Source organism: Solenopsis invicta, chromosome 10 (genome assembly GCF_016802725.1).
Source record: "Solenopsis invicta isolate M01_SB chromosome 10, UNIL_Sinv_3.0, whole genome shotgun sequence".
Classification (NCBI taxonomy): domain Eukaryota; kingdom Metazoa; phylum Arthropoda; class Insecta; order Hymenoptera; family Formicidae; genus Solenopsis; species Solenopsis invicta.
This window is the reverse complement of record NC_052673.1, coordinates 19,384,406-19,404,856: the sequence shown is the minus strand read 5'-3', so window position 1 is coordinate 19,404,856 and position 20,451 is coordinate 19,384,406. Positions and strand designations below refer to the sequence as shown.

The 20,451-nt window shown below is 38.2% G+C and overlaps 1 protein-coding gene and 1 long non-coding RNA gene across 4 annotated transcripts; one reads left to right on the top strand and one right to left on the bottom strand.

The window, feature by feature from the left end:
* Positions 1-1,321: 1,321 nt before the first annotated feature.
* Positions 1,322-20,390, bottom strand: LOC105195904. Of its 3 annotated transcripts, none has more exons than XM_026131718.2 (12): positions 20,139-20,388; positions 16,765-16,848; positions 15,281-15,678; positions 14,659-14,757; positions 13,012-13,379; positions 11,879-12,262; positions 10,846-11,416; positions 9,103-9,200; positions 4,452-4,563; positions 3,742-4,106; positions 3,229-3,440; positions 1,322-3,104 (listed from the first exon to the last, which is right to left on the bottom strand). In XM_026131718.2, exons 2-12 carry the CDS (start codon positions 16,827-16,829, stop codon positions 2,948-2,950), a joined length of 2,829 nt encoding a protein of 942 aa, XP_025987503.2. In that variant the 5' UTR covers positions 16,830-16,848; positions 20,139-20,388; the 3' UTR covers positions 1,322-2,947. The 3 variants fall into 3 exon arrangements, with proteins under 3 accessions (XP_025987503.2, XP_025987504.2, XP_039310162.1); XM_026131719.2 differs by lacking the exon at positions 20,139-20,388 and adding an exon at positions 17,245-17,423; XM_039454228.1 differs by lacking the exon at positions 14,659-14,757 and having other exon boundaries at positions 20,139-20,390.
* On the top strand, positions 4,467-6,011 carry LOC120358801. Its single transcript, XR_005575671.1, has 2 exons — positions 4,467-4,589; positions 5,696-6,011. It is a non-coding gene; the product is annotated as an uncharacterized LOC120358801 (long non-coding RNA).
* Positions 20,391-20,451: the final 61 nt, after the last annotated feature.

The following is a 20,451-nucleotide window of genomic DNA, read 5'->3' as shown; positions in this document are numbered from 1 at the left end:
AAGAAAATCAATGATTAGACTCGAATTAAGCAACAAAGAGGAAATAAGTGCAGTAGAAATAAGTTGTACAAGGCTCGACATCTATTACAGCAAACTTGAATTAAATTCTCTTTTTCCATCTACAATTAGAAGAAAATGGAGAATGGAGAGTCGTCAACTCCTCTCTCCCTGGAGTTAGTTAACTAATTGTAAAACATTGTCGATGTAAGTGTGACTCCAAGAACTTTGCGAGACGTCCTTCAAATGGTGCTCCTCCCTATCCATCCTTTTGATTTAACGAAGCAGTGAGAATGAGCGAGAAGTTATCGAAAGCTTCTCGTTGTCGTGGTAGTAATCGAAATAAAAAATACAAGGGAGAGGAAAAGAAAGGTGCATATTGAAATCGAAAGAAAACACCATCCGATGTACTGCCCCGTGCCTTCTTCATTGTTTCAGTCCTCGATGAGGGCGAAACTAGAAGAAAATTAACAATGAGAAGAAGAAAAAGAGTGTGAGAATGAAAATGAAAGTGTGAGTGTGAGTGTGAGAGAGAAAGAGGGGAAGAAGAGGAAAAACTTGTTACAGCATATTTTATTGTTTAGTTATTTACAATCTGTATATTATTAATTAATATTACGATTAAAAGTATTTTGTAGATAATATGTGGGCCTTTTTGATATTTTTATTACTATCGACTGCGCAACCTTGAGTCCAATTTTTTGCGATAATCATATTTCAAAGGAATTCTTTCCAGATTTTTTTTTTTTTTTTAATTGTGCTACACTATATCGGCTTAAAAGCTGTCTTTGTTTTCGTTAATGGACGGGAGAATTCGTCCCGTAGAATTAATCGAATGTCCGTTCTATGACTGTACTGACACAATCTTATAACATTATCGTAATCGAGAGTAAATTTTGAGGAAATGTCTCCAATCAAGTACGCAATCAAGAATTATAAACCATGTCGTATCTTTTTCTTCGATAAAGCTGTCTCATTTTAATTGAATAATTACGACATTTTTGAAAAAAGTGTTGGCAAACCGGATATGCTCAATCTCATTTGCGAAAGCAATTTGTCAAAGACCTTGTTTCTCCCAGAACACACGCATGGATTATAGATTCGCATTAGAACTGATAATGAATAAATTCTAAAATGTGTGAATGATAAATAATAAAATTGAAATATATTTATTTCGCAAATTTACTTGGGTATCGATCAGGGATTTAAAAATCCAAATTATTTTCAGAGCATTAAATATTTATTCTGTTTAAAAATTATTTCGAGTTTAAGTAATTCTGTTTTAACTAAGGATGAGGATCTAAGAAACGAAACTAACTGCAGCTTAGATTCATTAAAATTTATTTCGGTTACATTTGAAGTCTTGCGTATGAATGAGATCATGTGAGACCAGCATGCAAAAATAACACAATGCAAGAGTCGAGTAATCTATATTGATGAAGAATTTTAATTTTGAATTCCAAATCGTTTTGGGATGATTCTACATACGAGTAAATTGGTGATGCAGTACACTCGATGAAATATCTCTATCCGATTACGTTTTCACAATTTTGCTCTATATGTGGGAATGTGTGTGTGTGTGTGTGTGTGTGTGTGTGTACACACACACACACACACACACACACAGAAATTAATCGCTTTTTGCATACTAGATCTTCTATTTGGATATGTAACGCGATTTTTGTTCTCCACGGTCATTGCTCTCTGCTTTTGTCATTGGCGTTTATCTTCCTTATACTTTTCCTTGCGCGCGCATTGTGTTCAAGAAAGTATAGTGACTCTTTTCGTCGTTTTCGATAGATGAAAACTGGTTTATCGTTTCATTGATATTTCGTGCAATCAAGCCGGGTGAAACGACGAATTGTACGTTAAGTATTTGTTTAGTTAGCTGATGATTTTTATTAATAGATTTAGAGATCTATCGAAGCTATCGAAGGTATACATATCCGAATATTTATGGGCTCATTGAATTCATAAATCTACGGATGGATTCGTAAGATACAGAAATTTGTTGTTCAAATACTCTACACGCAATTAAATTAATACGATATATTAACATATTTATGAAATACAATATTTACGAAATATTAACATCACATCAACGCACGCGTGAACGACTTACTTTGAACGACCGGAACGAAGCGCTCTTTAAATACCATGTGAAATCTCGATACGGCAATAATCTGATATAAATCTTTATTATATGTACAACAGAGAAGGGATACGCCGTTCTCACTAATAAAACGCTATTATTTAAAGGCGAATAATAATCGATACATTCGTAGACACATGCATGCATGTCATGGGACATAATCTGAGCTTAGAGGCATAATCCGAGCGAGTAGAGACGAGAGGGAGATGAAGAGAAAGAAACGGAGAATCTCGAATGAAAGTACAAACGAAAGATCGTTGCTTTGCTCGCTTGTGCAGTACGTACATACATACGTAACTTTCTATTTCCACGTGATTAACCACGCGACGAAGCTGTAAAAATTGGAAATTTTCTTGGAAATTTGGGGGATAAATATTTACCGCTCTCCCTCTATTATCCTTATTAGAGCTAATCGTTACGTTTTCTTAGAGTTCTCGTGGACACCACGGCCTCTATAGCACACGTGAGGGATGCAATCATCCTTTTACGTTTGACAATTTTTCCTTTCGAGAGAAAAAGTTTCCTTATCATCCTTTCTTGAAAAAGAGATCTTTCATCTTCTTTCTTGAAGAAGCTTTCTTCATTTTTTTCCCCTAATGAAAATTTTATTTTCGTCTATCGAAGAAAGTTTCTTCATCTTCCCTCCTTTTCACCTTCCAAAACAAAACAAATTCTCCTTTTCTCAAAGGAAAAATTTACTTCTTTTCGTCGCCTTTGTATTATAATTGAAAGTCTGTGGTGCCCCTCTCCGCTCAACGTTTAATTTCCAACGAGACTGCGCAGTCTCGTGGCGAAGGATTATTTTCTTACAAAAGCAACCAGGCCGCGATTCAAGTGCGTCAATTTCGGTTTCATCGACAGCTTTGCCAGAGCTGGAGAGGATTGCTGATGATTCCGATTTGCCCCCTGCTGCATGTTTTGATGTTTCTTCTTCAACGATTCCTGTTTGGCACCTCTGCATAACAAAATTATAATTGTATATTACTCTTTTTGTTTCAATGTAAATTTTTGTTATTATTTTTATGAGAGAAGGCAATAAAGTCTTTGGATTATACGTATAAATCTCTCAGAGGACTCACAAGTATCGAGTAAGGTCTTCCACATCAACGAGCATCGAATCTTGCTCCATATGCAAATCGTCTCTCCTCAACAGTCCTTCAACGAGCGCCTCATTTAATGCGGCGATCCTCGCGTGCAAGTCATTCGCCACTACTTGCAGTTGTGCGACATTCAACTCCGTGAGAAGTACACGAGACAATCTACGTCTGTCTTCTCCCAGCTGTACACCGACCTGAAAAGATACAAGATGCAAAAGTTCATGAATGTTCTCTAAACAAGAAAGAAAACTCTATATACATATATTAAATTTTTATTTTTCCAGAATTTGCATCAGAGTGTTAATATTAATTCTTCTCTTTTTTTTTTCATTAATAATCAGTTAATAAAAATAGCGTAAAATATTCAAGTTCATACGTTTTATAGCTTATTTCTGTCTTTGGCTTTTTTTCATCCAGAATTCTTCTACTCTATAAATAAAATCTACATTATCTATTACAAATTATGATTAATCAACAAATTAAAACTCTACTTACTTTTTCCAAGCTGCATCGCACCATCTCTGTGATGGGGCTTTGTTTCAACCTCTGCCTCTCCACTTCCATTTGCATATGTGCCATTTCCTTGGCCTGTGCCAGAGCCATTCGCGCTTCGGTTTGCAGTCTAGCTTGCCGCGCGAAGAAATCGGCTTCGTCGACCGGCGGGATGGAGTTTGCGCCTGCATCGAGTCTAAAAGATGGAAGACTCAACATCTGTGGTCTTATCGGTGCCTGCTGCTTTCCGCCGAGTTGCTTCGAGCCAAGAGACGTAGGCGTAGATCCGGGCGATGTGTCATTTTCAGAACCCGGGGACTCGGTGTCCGATGATGTCTCGTTCATGAAGCAAATCTGGAGATTCATTCCTGCGCAAGGCAAATGTATTCTCGTGATTTCATACTTGATATTTTCCTCGGAAAATATACATGTGTATAAGAAAATTTAGCCAGTGATATTATTTAATCATTTGCTCCTATCGATATATACAATATCAATAATGTCCAGTATATGTAAGTATTTTTTTCATGTGCGAATAAAAATATTATAAATAAAAATTTTCACGTGTGTGTGTGTGTGTGTGTTTGCTATCTATTAAGAATTTGATGAATTGCTGCTTTAAAGATAAAGCATTCATTTGTTTATTTCATTATTATCTGATACTATTTGATATATAGAGCAAACTTAATATAACATTTTAGATCTATACGGACCACTCTGAAGACGCGACTGCAGACTAGGTTTTCGTCCACGTTCAGCGCGCAAATCTTCGGCATCAGGTCCCATCGCGAGCCTCCTTCTGATTTCCTCGCGATCATTTCGTCGCTGTAACCGCAAAAGAAAAATAATTTGTTAGTGTTACATTTTTTATATTTTATATATATATATATATATATATAAATCTATATATAATAGATTAATTATGAACCGTGATGATAGCTAAATCATAACTGTACACAACTGTTGAAGGATGATATAGCGTAATTCCAAAGTGCAAGGACGCATACAAGTCACAATGTTTGCATATGTAAATTATAATTTAAAATTGTTAGCCTTTAAAAGATTTGCATGATTCTCCGAAAAGTGTTATAACTACAACGTGTGAATTTAAAAATTCAAAACTTGGAAAAATATGCAAAATTCCAATATAAATATTTTAAAACTCTAAACTTAAAAAATAAAAAGTACCTAAAAATATAATCAAACATAAATTTTAATCTTTGTTAATCGCATTACAATCAGTATTATTATATTGTATAATTGAAGGAGTAAACGTTAATATTACAAAATAGTTAGGAGTAACAGTACAATACATATCATAAATTTTGACAGTTTTCAATATCAAATACACGTCGATGCTCTGGCGCACGCTTGTCAAATTAATTCACACCTGTAAATCGCCATCAAGCTCGCCTCGTATAATTCTATCGAATCGCGTAATCAAATCTTCCCTTTCGTAATCAGACTTTTCCAAATCCTCTGCCTTTGTTTCTTTCGGTTTCTCGGCTTGCACGACTGGTTCCGGGGATTTATCCGTTTCCGTAATAGACTCTTCTTCGTCATCTTGACGCCACTTTCACAAATTACGCTTTTTACTTTTATAAAACGTGTAATACACGCGATGACACTACTTAATTCTCTTGCGAAGGGTGACAGATTTTTGTAGATTCCGTAGATTCGAAAATGGATTCGAATCATCGGATATATCGGTTACAATACGCGATAGTCGAAAACAATATCCTCCAAATCTCCTAATACGTCCTACAATCGCAAAAGACTACGAGAATGGCTATAATTTAGTATAGTTTTTAGAATTATCAGAAATCTCTAGGCTTGAATTGCGAATTGTTTGATAAATTTTCACATTAGTATAAGATATACAAGTATATGTATATATAATTGCGATTGTAGCAGAGAAATTAAAATGTTTCTATGCTAAAATCTGTTTGTTCATTAGCAGCGCGCGCGCACGACTTCCGTGACCCACTTTCACGCCTGCGTCGATCCGGAACCATACCGAATCGCACGGTTCGTCGACCTTCCTGTTAGAATGACAACACAAACACGAATCTGGAATTATTAAGTCTGGCATCATCCGACGAGCCTGACATCCAAACCTAATAATGCGGCAGTTTCCTGCACGTGCATTCGTCACTACGACTACACACGATCGAGACACACGCGTGAGATTGAGAAAAGTGCTGTGACTCATCCTTGTGCATTTTTATTATCTACTTCTTTATTCGACAAAATACAAATTATTTGTTCCTTGACACTGTTGTTTTATTTGCGTAAAAAGAAAAAAAAAATATATATATATATATATATATATATATATATATATATATATATATATATATACATAATATATTAATCGAGCAAAAATTAAAATAAGGATCGACAAAGTAACTGAAGTACATTCGTTAGCGTATTAGCTGTTTGGCGAAATTAACGTAGCACTGTAAAATAAAAAAATTCACTAAAAAAGAAAAGAGATAGAAAGCCAATGCGCGGAGTAACTTTATGAAATAGTCATTTAAATTTAAAGAACGGAAGCCAACAATGTCGATCTCTCACTTATTGGAAGTGGAAAGAATGAAATGCGATAAACATCATACATTCTGCACTCTCCAATTAAGTCACAGAGTATGAATTTAATTGCTCTGATTTCGCTCGTTTCAATTTCTATTTCTTCATGTTTGAATAATTAAGTTATATTGTCGCCAAGTCACATGCTGTCACCCTTCGTCCTACATGTCCCTTACGCAATCTAAATCGTCGTCGTAAGTGAATGTATAGAGATCCGCGACGAATCTTGAGTCCTTCTTATAATGCTTGCGCGACTTGTTGCTGCTGCCCATGATCGTGAACCTTTTAGTTGGAAAAAAAAACTTGCTAGGTAAACCAAGCTTCTTTTTTTTTCTTGTCAAATTTATCGCGTTTCGTTTTTCCAAGTTTCTTAAATTGTTCTTCTCCTCCCCTTTGGCGGGCTTTGCGAACTCGCTTTCTCTCGTTTCCCGCACTATCACGGACAGAACTGTGGACTCTGATCTAGAAAGGGAATCACCGATCACGGATCTCCCTCGGCTGAGACTCGGTTGATCAAGGCTACTTCAAGTGCAACTGACCCCAAGAGCGGACGACGAGCGTCAGTCATGAGATTTGCACGCGCGTGAAACGAAGACTGCATGAGACTGCAAGGCGAGTCGAACGAGATTCTTCGTTAAGGTTTGCTAGCCGCGAAGTAGGCGTTCAATGGCGATGGCGATGGTGGTGGTGGTGGTGGTGGTGGTGGTGGCGGTCGTGGAGGTGGTCCTTGTCTAACATCTAGGAAGGCTTCTCACGGGGATTCTTGGTGAAAGTGCTCGACGAGAGTGTGTTGACTTGGGTGTTCATAATTTCCGAGTTCACAATTCGCTTTAGAAAATGAATGGAAAATTGCATTCGATGCTATGTTCCACGGACACTTATTATGATAACTTTTGGAATGAATGGTTTCAGTAAAATTTACGTAATAGCTCTACCTTCGGTGAATCCCACTCGGGAGTAGGACTTTCAGACGCTATGGAATATAATTTTAAATATTGTATTTTGTACATGCTACACATTGTATATACACTATACATACAGTTTTTTTTTGTACCGTATTGTACGTTTGATACATTTCTCATCTGATTGCGAGTATTAGAGGATATAAAGACTAAACGTACTTTCTGAAAAGTTTCAAAGATACAAAATTACATTTTTTATCAAGTCTTTTTTTATAAATTCAGTTGAATATTGCAAGACTACATAAACATTATATTATAAAAAGAAATTTTCAATAGACATTTCTCATTTACATTGACAGATTAGGTTGACAAGTTAATCGTTAGAATAAATAGCACATGCGAATCAATTTTTACATAATTTACTCTCGATTTAGCTTATTGTCTTCTTATGCGTATTTTATTCTTTTGCATACAAACAAAATGTAAACATTTATGTAACTATAGTGCATTTTGTCATATGATAGTAATCTGCAGGTACACGACATAGAAAGTTGTAAGTTAATTATTATATTTTCGTTTGGAAAGTGAATTGCTTAACGCGTGCAAAAGCTCTTCCAACTTTATTTAAATTATATAGTGCTATATGCAAGCTGCCGCGTCAGTCGCATCACGTTACAACAAAAGATTCCGATTTAATCATCTTCGGGACCGTGCGTAAAGCACGGTTTCGGTTGACTAGTCGTGCGTGACTTCTGCCCTGTGTGCAATTCAACATTCGAAGCACTATGCTGCACATACAACTCTCTCGATCTAGTATAGGCAAGAGCTAGAGGTTTAGAGCTAGAGCAAAAAGTTTAAATTTGAATTGAATCAAATTGAATTACAGTACATTCGATTTGACTCGTTTTCAATTTATGCAGACTTATTATACTCGATCGTTCCTTGTATTTTGTCGTTTTATTCATCGAATGTATCAAAGTTTATCAATTGCGCGATATAAAATTATCACGCAGCTGTCGAAAATAAATAAGACCACGACATATACCATTTTTAATTTTTCTTCTTGATTAGTAATTATTTTATCGTTAACTGAATGCCGATAGACTCTGAACTAAAAAGAAAATCGTATTACAGGAGCTCTCTTGGAAAATTTTAAACGCGTCTGCTACAAATTCTCATCTATCTAATAGGATACCTGTGTACTACACATACGCGTCCTTTGCACCTAAATAGGTATCCAAGTACATGCCTCCGCCTCCGAAAAATACGTACATTGGACATTGAACACAAACGCGAAACCTTGGACAGAATTGACTGCTTTATCTGCTGCCGCTGGTTTGACGGAAGCATATTCGATAATCCATGATATTGGAATAAGTGTGTGTGCGTGCGTGCGTGTGTGTGTGTGTGTGTGAATGAACCGAAGACTTTCATTGACCCGAGAGCTCGCGAGTTAATTTAAGAACTTATCCCTGTGTAAGAAAGGAAACATTGGAAATCGATACAACTGCGTTTCGTATTCGAAGAATGACTTATAATAGTAGATAAAATATAAATATAAATCATAAATATATACCTACACAAAATCGTTCTCTTTTATGATGTAATTTAAAAATGTAAATAAGGCGTAATATTTCAATAAAAAAAAAACTTAAACGCGCGCGCGCGTGTGTGTGTGTAGTTGAAGTCGTTAAGTTTTATATATATATATATTTAAAAAAAAAAAGAAATAACGTTCCGTTCGGTGCTTCGTTAAATGCAATAAAATTGCTATACAAGTAATGTTATTAATTGTAATATTGCTAATATTACAATTCACATGTCACATAAAAAATAATTATTAATTCGTGTGAAAAAAATGTTGACTACTCACTCGACGTTCTTCCTCGCGTGCAGCTCTGAGGTGCGACTCGATCGCGTCCAGATCGATCTTTGGCATCGCTGTCTCGATGTTGTAAACGTCGAAACCACCTTTAACACAATAATGTGAGAACGTGAGAATCTTTTACAGCGACAACGACGGAGCTGTGAAGAGACGATCGAAATAGCTGAACGGAAACTGGAAACGAGTGCTGGACCATCGCATGCAAGTGATAACTCGAGTGCTCGATCAAAAAATAAAATCTATCTCGTTGAGCCGTATATTTTTCAAGGATCGCAATCAATAAATATCCATATGTATATCTGTTATTATACAGAATATGCGTTTCAAATTTATCGTAGATTTTATCACTCGATATCAATTTCTTTTAATTTAAATTTTAAATTAAATTCCATTATTTTGCAAGATTCGAATGTATAGGAAAAATCGATATATTACTCTATCATATCATACAAATTCATTAACGCTTAATCAATTTCAATAGAAGCAATTGTTTCGAGAGATTTGACAAAGTAATTAAGTATATCGAGAAAAAGTAGTTTATCAATTTTAAGAAACGCACAGCATTTTCAAAGCATGTGTGCAATTACTTATAATTACTAATTCACAATCACCGCTGATAAGGAACGAGCAATTATTTTTTCAATTACTGAAAAAGCGAATCAGTTAATTACTTATAGTAGAATGTGAGTGCCATAAAATGTAATATGCATATTCATTATATAATCAAAAAGAATAGGTTTTGCTTTTAAATATGCAAAAGATTAGTATTTAGAAGGTTGTGAAAGAATATATTAGTAATATATCTACAGTTTCCAAAAAAATTTGTTTGATAATTATTAGATATAAAGTCATTATAATTTATATGTAATAAAAAGTTATGAAATAAGAGTTACGAATAAATAATAAGAGAACATTCGAATTAAAGGTGAAGCTTTATCTGGTCAGACTTGGATCTTAATATTTCTCGTATGATTTTACATTTTCAACGTCATCAAACTGCGTGCATGCCGAATAAATTTTTGATCTTAAAACATAATTCTAAACTGAATAGTCTTTAACTTTAATACCACAGTTATACAACATTAAATTGATATTCAATGATAACGATGCTAATATTATGGCAATGACACCAAAATAGCTGTTACATTAATATACGAAGAATTACAAAATGAAGATAAAGTATCAAGAAAAAAGATGCAGCAACAGTTGAAAAATTGGAAAACGACATTGTTAAAAATTCGATGTATTTTTAAGTTACACAAATACATAAAGTTTAATGTATCTATTACTGAAAAGTATGAGCATGAAATTTAGTGCAGCGCTTTTGACAACATAAAATTTTTTTTATGTACCTGCTTGAAATTTGCTTTCGTTACATTAAATAAAATTTTGCTGCGTATTTTTAATGTAATGTAATTATAGCGAGTGTAATTATAGCGATATATTAAATAAACAAAAATAATATTAATAGATATAACAATAAAACGATAACGTGATCTACCCATTTTTCGATTCTTATATTTAAGACCATCGTCTCAAGTCTGACTGTCTTAAAATGTCAACCAATCACAGAGCCGTATTAACATCTTGAGACATTACTCAAGACGGTCTTAAAATAAGGATTTGATTATGAATAGCCAGTAACAAAGAGACATAAAATTAGAAATAAAAAAAAAACTAAAATATAATAGATTAGATGAAATAAAATGACACGCGAGTTGGGATATCTACCAGATCCGTTATCGATGTTAATTCTGCGTTTATCGGGACGTCTCTGAGAGTTGGAATTTCGCGATTGTTGCTGTTGCTGCTGCTGCTGCTGCTGCTGTTGCTGACGGCGTTTGGCCTGGTTCTTGGCCATCTTCTCCTTCTTACGAACGTCGGCGCTGGAGGCTTCCGAAAGTTGACGATCCAACAACTTGTTGGTGTCCACTTGATGATCCTTGATGATCGAGGTGGGTCGCGATTGGCGTATACTTTCGATCGATTCCATCGCGACTACGTCTGGTACGGGTTGAGCGTACTTTTCGAGATCGACGCCGATGTCACGGCCGATGCTCGACAGCAAATCGATTTCCTCCAGTTTCGTGTATGTCGGCCGCTCTTCGGCGAAGCCTTCGGAGTAGTCGCTGTTGCTCTCCGATTCGTCGTCGTCGTCGTCGTCGTCGTCGGCGGCCGAACCGCCCGTCGACGTCGACGTCGTCGTCACCAGCTGACGGTTGCCTATTTTGGATCGATCTGGGTGAGGCAACTCCTTTGCCTCGCGTATTAGGTCGATGTGCTCCACCGCAACGTCCTCCGTCTGCGCGCCCACACCGAAATCATTTTCGTGTTTAATCGACCGTTCGCAAGAACGTCGCTGCGCGCGAATCAGACAGGCGGCCAATGACAGGAAGTGGGATTAGTCGGAATAGTAATTGTCATGCAAATCAATTGCACAATAACGTTTGTTAATGGACAAGTTGCGGAAATTGTGTATTATAACCATGATCAACATACATACATACATACATACATACATACATACATACATACATACATACATACATACATACATACATACATACATACATACATACATACATACATATACATACACGCCCGCACGCGCGCGCGTGTGTGTGTGAGAGAAAAGGTTTAGATCCCGGATAAATACAAGATTGTTTAAACGAAATGCTGTCACATTAATTAAATAGCAATTACAATAATATCCTCTCGAGTCTCATCAGTCTTAAGACGAATCTTTATCACCTTAAAAGCTCACCTCGCCGATTTCACTAGTCTTTCCGGAATCCAAGATCTGCTCAATCTCCGGAAACTGTAGACTTTCGTTCACGCTGGTGGTTAACTCCACCAGCTCGACCTCGACGGGTACCTCTCTCTGACGTTTACCCTCGAAGGTCACCTGCGACAATTCGGGAGCGCGCTCGTCCACCTGATTAGCCAAACTCTCTTCCCGCTCGTCCAGGAGCGTCAGATGGGTCTCCGCCTCGACGATGCCGTTCACGACGACCTCCTCCGGCTCCGGCTCCGGCTCCGGCTCCGGCGAAAGCGCCTTCTCTTCGGATCTAGAGATCTCCACGCTCTTTACGTAGTTGATGCACTTTTCCGAAGGCGGCACCACCGCCTCGTATAGGGAGGTCACAGTCTGGAACACGAGAGAGACGATGAGAGCGATGATGTCACGCTCGAGAGTACGCCCGTAGGAGGATGCTCGATTATTTTTACGCGTTGATAACTCGCTCGTTGACCGTTATAGCTGATTTTGCCAGTGACAAATTTCACTTACTCATCCTAGAACGAATTCGCGACAAATGACGACAACGTCGAGTCGAAACGCGTGCAAACCCGAATTAGTCTAATCCTTTTGCCGACGACGAGTGCTCAGAAAGATCACCTCTTTTTAGCTCATTGTCAGTGGAAAAAGTCATTGCTCGACCATCCGATCTTTTCCGTTGGAAAGTTTGAAAACGGAAGGCTTCGAAATCGAAGAAAGTTCTAGACTAAAAAAAAAAGAAGAAAAAGAAAAAAGAAAAAAAAATTATCTGCGCGTATATGCTGCATTTGTTAGCGGGAGAAGTGAGGGGGGAGAGGAGGAATTTATTTCAATATTAGCAAAATTCTTTACTTTGAGAAAGAAAAAAGAATCTTGTAAGATTTTTTTTGGTTCCTCGATATAAATTTAAACTTTTCAAATAAAAATAACGTGGATACTTAATCAAATAATGGATGCATTCTATTTAGTGACACAAATCGACAATGACAAACGTCGTTCTATCTTTCTTGATATTCTTGAATGAGAAAAAAAAAACGTAACTTTAACGACACTCGTGTCACTAAATGTCAATGGAAAGCAGTCATTGTTGAAACATAATATCTCATCGGTTCTGATATTACCTGTATATTAAACTTGGGCTTTTCGTAGAAAATCTTGCGATCGTGGTGCTGACCGCAGAGATGATTGATACTGTCGTCGATGTTGTTGTTGTACTCGTTGTCGTTTTCTGGCAACCTCGTCGTCGGGGTCACCTCGTCGTCGTCGTCGTCGTCGTCGTGGTGGTGGTGGTGGTGATCGGAACAGCTGTCGCGCTCGTCTTCGGTCAAATCGGTGTCCGACAGAAGCGAAGGCGCTAGATGCTGAAAGCCGGGGTAGTTGGGATTGACGATACCGCGGCAACCCGCCGGCAGGTTCCCTTCCTCGGACCAGTCTGACCACTCGGACGGTGTCAGCTCGTGCGACGAGTTCTCATGCGGAGAGTTACGCCCTGTAACATTTCGCGATTACTCGATCGTCTCCAGGAGCGTCAGTCGAATAATTGGACACGTCCGTGACTCATCCGCGTCATCGTCGCGCCACCAATGTCGGTGCAGGCTTCGTATTATTACTTCTCGTATAGATAGGGAATGTCAACCGTCTCTCGCAACCTATCCGCGATACTTGACGCACACATACATATGTATACATACGACTCTCCTTCTGAACACCCCATAAAAAATCCATAAAAACCGATTCTCTGTGCTTTTGTTTTTAACAGTTATTGGAGAACCGTTGGTACGATTGTTCGATTTGTTGATAGATCAGTCAGATGCCACGATCAATCGCGTGATCATTCCAGATCTTTGATTTCATACACGATTACTTGTGTAAAGACTCGACTGTGTATAAATTCCTCTGTATAATAAACTGTCCTTTGCATAGACCATAGACCTTTGGTTTTGTGGGACAGATTAACGGGGGGGGGGGAAGGAGGGGGGATTATCATCAGCTGCTACGTAGCTGATAAGTTTCAAATGATTTGCATATTGTCTCGATATATAATTGATAAATTACTGCAGGCTTGAAAAATTTCATAAATAATTGACGATTCATATACACTGCTTTGGCGCTAATGATATTATTGAATTTAGACTGCATATTACAAATTAAAAATCCTTGATAAGTAATGTCATTGTTACGTGTTTGTAAGTTAATTATCGCAAAAATGTAACACGTATATGTATATGGCACTTTGTGTGCAATTAGACCGCGATGAACTTTGGTTAAATGAAAAATCTCGAACCTGCACTTTACGGATAATGGTTAATGTCAAGGACACACGCGTTATTAATGGCAGTGTGTCAGTGCATGGAAAATATCGAAGTTCGCCACACGCGCCTGTCGCGCGCATTTTCAACGAAACCTTCAACCGCCATTGTTTTCCAATAAAATCTAAGGCAACAGCATATAGCGTAGCGCTTGAAAGAAGCGTAACTAAAAAAAGTAGGCCAATCAATTGCTGAAGGGAGAAGTGCAAAATTAACAGATCTAATATGATACAGACACATTCGTTTATTGACTTTATTGCCTAGTATTATACTGTTAAATTCGAAAGATTTGTAAGTGACGAGTGCAAAGATGCACGTGACCGCGCGGCGTTTTATTTCTCTTTGCTTCAATTAATTTCTTTTTTTTTCTTTCTTTTTAAACATGGATCACATTGAGCAGACACGAAATATTTTCAATACGATTTAATGTACTTGATACATACAGAGGGGAAAGCTCACCTTCGTATTCGGCGAGACTCTCGATAGAGCTGCTACTTAGTATCCTCAGCTCGGTTAGATTGTTGTTGTTTACGTTGGTGGATTGCTCTCCGATCGTGCCTAATAATACAGGTCTCTTACTTACAATTAGAAAAATCATTTTTTAGCTTTTTTATCTTTCTAAATAAGGATTTAGAAGACAGCAGCTCTTTATACTCTTTCGATTTCAGAGGAACTCTGAGAATATTTTATTATTTATTTATTTCACGTTTTTTTGTTTTTTTTTTATACGATTAAATTGTACGCAACATCAATCGGTTACGTTTTGTTGTTGCTCTTACTTCATGATCGCAACTAACATCACCTACGCGTGAATAAATTGAATTGAGCATATATATTCGTATTGCATAATAGTGACGTAAATTCGTCAATGTGAGAAATAATCAATAATAGATTGAATAAAAAAACTCATTGACTAAAAAAACATAATCATTATTCAATAATTTAATTATTCCATGGAAGAATAAATCGATCGTAAAATATACTCGTATATTTTGAAAAGCGAAAGAAACATGGAAAAAAGGAGAAAAAGCAAGCTATAACACAGACCTCTCAGGATATATCACAGATCTGTAGCACGTACCTTCGTATTCGACTAGGCTATCGACGGAGCTGTTCCTCCGTACTTTCGACTCGGTGAGATTATTATTGACGTTGACGGTGTGCTGCGTCAACGTCAACGACAGATTGCTTTGTTGCACATTGTCGCGCGCGACCGCCAAGGAAGACCACGTGGTAGTGTCCTCGGCCAGCCGGAAATCCGCTGCCGACGACTCGTCGTTCGGGAAATCCCAGTTTCCCGGCTCCTGCTGCGAGGTTGTATTGGCGGCGCGGGTGCTACCCGGCTCTTGCTGCGGGGTTGCGTTCTCGTTGCGATCGTCGATCTCACGATCACGAGCACCACCAGCGTTGCCGCTGCCGCTGCCGACGTCGACCGTTCCGACGATGACGCTCCGGCTCGGGCTGTGCCTGCGGAGCTGGCTGCACGAGCGAGACCGAGAAATGAGTCCAAGTGGATCGATACTAGCGTTGCTGCTATTAGGTATACGGTATACCCACATACCCACTCGCGACTCGCGACGGCAGCAGGCGGCAGCACGCCTACGGCCGCCACGGAGCGGATCACACGCGCGGCGTTATACGTCTATAGTTTATATTTAGCGTAACTTATAACTAGGAAATAGTTATCAAGCAAAGATTATGGTGCTTGATATTTGCGGCTTGTAATTTTCTCTGCCTGTATGTCATGGAATATGTTTCAATTTTTCAACCTTTTAACTTGTAAATAATTTACGTGCTTTAAATTTAAAATCCGACTTTAACCTTTTTTTATTTTATTTTAAAGCAACGGTCATATTTCTTGTAATGTTTTATTATCAAGAAAGAACTCTCATTGCAATTTGTTTTCGAAGAAATTTATAATAATACAATAGTAGAGGACACATTTAATTTTTACATTTCAACATTTGACAGATTAAATTAACATTTAGTATTTAGTAATATTTACTAAAAATTTGATAATTTTAGCAAAATTTACAGGCAGAAAAAAACAGAGACCAATAATTTTATTACTCGTACAGTACAGCATGCAGTTGCAGCAACCTTAAATTGCAACGTTGTAGCACTATTGCGACAATATGTCTGCAATATTTACAGCTTCTGTACTGTATAAGTAATCACAGTGAAAAAATTCCTTCAGAGAGAAAAAAATTAGATTTTTAAACCAATGATACACGGAGATACATTGTATAAAACATACATAAATGATTTTAAGAAAAAGGTGAGGCCTTTCTCACCCTATAATTTTCGACGGGCAAAGTGCTATAGTGTAGCGTTAGAAAGAATCGATCCTTTTAAATAATTTAAATGGTTTTGAGCAGCAGTAAAAAAAAAAAATAAGCAGCATTTGAGAAAGAGTTACATTACGTAATACAGAAGCAGAGAAGAAAGTAGATAGCCTGCAGCTTTCCGCCGCGCGAAATTCGATTAATTATCCGTGTGCACGTGACCGCCGCGCCGGCGACCGGCCGGCCGCCACAATTAACCCCTTTTCCCCGGGATACTTACTTATTGTTGTTCAGTCGAACAGGATGCAGCGGCACCGAGATTGCGACGGATTCCCTGAGTCGCATATCGATCGAGCAGCCTCGTCTGAAACAGAACGCGTACCAAGGCCGGCTCAATTCATCGCGCCTCACCTTCGAGATAAATGGATAGATGGATAAAGACTAGAGAGAGAGAGAGAGAGAGAGAGAAAGGGACGAATCTCTTGGTGCGTGCACTTAAATGCCGATCACCGATGACTCGCACCCTCCTGGTGCGAGCGGTAAAGAGAGAGAGAGAGAGAGAGAGAGAGAGAGAGTGAGGAGCTGCACCGCAAAGCCGACAATAGTTAACAAATGTAAAGCTGACAGCGAGCAAGACGATCGGCAGGTGAACGAACACGGAAACGCGAGCAGCGACGAATCGATCGTACGACTCTGCGCACCCGTTTAAACTCTCTTTGGCAAAATTGCTGAGGAAAAAGGGAATGGTGCAGGGACTCACCGTCCGCCATGTTGAAGCCGTGCGCCATCGTGCCCCGCGTGCGCAAAAGTGACGCTCACGGCTGATGCGCGCGGCGCGCTGCGCGCGTTCAGCGTTCAGCGTTCAGCGTTCAGCCCCCCGCGGTTTATCGACTCGCGCCAGTCGCGCCTCGCGCGCGACCGACATCTACTCTCTCGCTTCTGCCTCAGGGATGATTTCGCACCTATGAGCACCCTGAGCACTCGCCAGGGAGCAGTTCTCTCCGTATCTCTCTTTTCACCCTCCCCTCCTCATATTTTACCATTTCCACTGACTCCGAGCAATCAACTTTGATTAACTTATCAGCCAACACCTTATACCTATACACTCATTTAATGGATAAAAAAAAGAAACGATTAACGAATTATATATAATTGGAAATTTTGTTGCTATAGCGTTTTTGCCTGTTCAACTATATAATCGTCGATTGAAGTAATAGACTACTTTCAAATCATCTCTCTAAAATTTATATACAGTTTTCATATGTTGTAGTTTATAATGTGGTGTATATATAACATTGTTTGGTATGAGAATCAACTCATTTAATCGGGACTCAATTTTCTATATATGTTTATTAATGCAAGGTCCTTTGAGAAATTAGAGAGAATTTCTATAAAAATCAATTACGATTTCATATGGTTAATACATATATGTTTTAATTTTATTTATTTATGAACAAAATTTCAAGTATGTATAATCATCTTATTTAATTTGATACCTTATTAATATATGGTATATATTTGTAGAAATAACCAAACCTTTCTTCTTAATTTTCAATTAAAAAATTTTAATTTTTTTATAAAATAATTTATATAAAATTTATGAAATAATTTGCTATAGAAATATTCTTTATTGTACGAAGGAAAAGATGTGTATGGATGTGTGTGTGTAGATTAAAACGTAAGGAACAACGTTGTTAGCCCCTAAATTTAAAGCGGCACTGTCGTCTCGCGTAGCGTCATCTTCGTCTCGCGCACGTGCGCGACAACCTTTAGGCAGCAGCCCCTTAACCACCCTCATCTTGCTTTCCAACCCCTCGAATATTCTTTCGCGATGTACACCATCCTTGTGTGTATGTGCGTGGAATCGAAAAAAGCGTATATCGCAGACTAGAGAATTGCCTAGAGAATCACGAAAGAAATCTCGAAAGAATTTTCGTACAAAGAACGAATATGAATAATTCCTAATAAACATAACGATGTCGATTAATCGTGACTCGTGTCATTATAGTGACTGAAAATATAACGTCAATGCAACGTAAAAATATAACGTCGAAATGTTACATATCGATCATGTCATTTAAGTTCGTCTGAGAGATGTTATTTTCGACCATATATATATATATATATATATATATATATATATATATATTTCGACCATATATATATATATATGTTACAAGTAAAATTAATTTTATCGATTAACATCATATTCCAGAATACACGCGATAAAATTATATTATCTCTCAAGTTATTTTTTCCAAGCTGTACTCGCATACGAGTACCACCCATTTAACTCGTGCAAATTCTAATAATCGCCTAAAATTTTTGAAATCTGACTTACTGCAGAATTTACAATTTATTGAGAGAGAGAGAGAGAGAGAGAGAGAGAGAGAGAGAGAGAACTAATTTTTATTTGACAAATTTCTTCATTTCAGTTTCGATACGTATAGAATATTGATTTAGTGCTTTTATCACAGCCTGTAGATGGGCTGATCTAGCATCTTGCTGATATTATTTTATTTGACAATCACATGCGTCGATCGATCGATCAGCCACGCCACGTTATGTCGCGTCGCGGCGCCGCTGCCACCACCGCTGCCGCCGCTGCCGCCGCCGCCGCCAACGTCGTTCTTTCCGTCTAGACGAAAGAGCGTCGCCAGCATGTGCTACCAAATTTTGCAGCCGTTTTTCAAGTCGCGTCCTCGCTCGAATCGTTAATGAGATGCACCTTCTCGCACACGGCGCGTTCGAGACCCGTTCACCCGCTCGCTCACTCGCCCACCGGCCGCTTTTCGCTTCGAGGCTCTTGCTCGCGCGACATGGTGAGACGCACGCGAACGATAGAATGTACAGTTACTTTTTTTCAATCGACTATTATATTCACAGCACCAACGTGTATTAGAAAGAAAGAAAAATTTTTAATCGATCGAAAGAAACAAGTGAAAGAATTTATAGATTGAACATAACAAGTGTTGGAGCTTTGAATTTCGAATGATAAGAGCGATGCAACGAGATCCTAATAAAAGAAAAGAAAAACTGGAGATTATTATTTCCTGTTGGATAAAACACTTGGTGCTCCGAATACGTATTGTCTTTTTCATCATTTTGGAATAGCTATTACGTTGGTGAGAAATTAATACTTATACTGTTCCATTAACTCACAACCAGATTAATAAGTCAAACTTATTATAATCTCGCATAATAAACTATCGTATGGTGCATTATTCGAATAACAATTACAAATCGTTGGATCGACTCCTATGGTTTTAATATCGTTCCTAAACAAAATGTGTTAAGACGAGAGAGATATCAGAGAACTCTATAAGCATTCTTCTCCATCTTTCGATATTAATTTACTCAAAAAGAATAACGGTTTATTTATAAAATGTTCTTCCTAGAAAAGATCGATATATTGCAACGCTCTTAACGAAGAGTGAAATTTATTACTCTTTAATCAATTCGCTAGATATTAAACGAAAAGGTTTCATAAATGGAATTCATAAATGATTCCTACCCCCTCGTCGAATTTTCGAAAGACAATCCGCGCGTTGTAGCGCACTCGATGCAATCACGTATTCGAATCGTGCAATCCCTTTCCCTTCCCCCCTTCCCCTCCGCCCTCTTTCCCATAAGTATATCGCTCGATTCACTTACATCTTCGAATCGCTAGGTCGTCGACGACTCTTCTCGCTGTTCTTGGAGCGTCGTCTGATAAGAACCTCGAACTAAGCTTGTCGCACTCGAAAATGCGCTCGTCAAGCGAGCGAGAATACGAAAATTCCGCGACGAACACTACGCTAGGAGAATTTAAAATACAAAAGGAAGTGCAGCGACGAGCGCTCCTGATATACGGCGCGAGCGAGAGAAGACTGCGTGTGAGACTGCGAACAGCGAGGCCGAGAGGGCCACAGGCCACGGTGTCGGCGTTCAATGTCCCTCTCTTTCTCTCTTCCCCTCCGACATTCTC

Excerpts from the sequence above, each read along its gene's own strand:
- LOC105195904 (XM_026131718.2), bottom strand. The coding sequence starts at position 16,829 with ATGCGACTCAGGGAATCCGTCGCAATCTCGGTGCCGCTGCATCCTGTT. Across the intron at positions 12,263-13,011 it reads AGCCCAAGTTTAATATACAG|ACTGTGACCTCCCTATACGA; the intron begins GTAATATCAGAA and ends CTCGTGTTCCAG. Across the intron at positions 3,441-3,741 it reads TGCGATGCAGCTTGGAAAAA|GTCGGTGTACAGCTGGGAGA; the intron begins GTAAGTAGAGTT and ends GTATCTTTTCAG.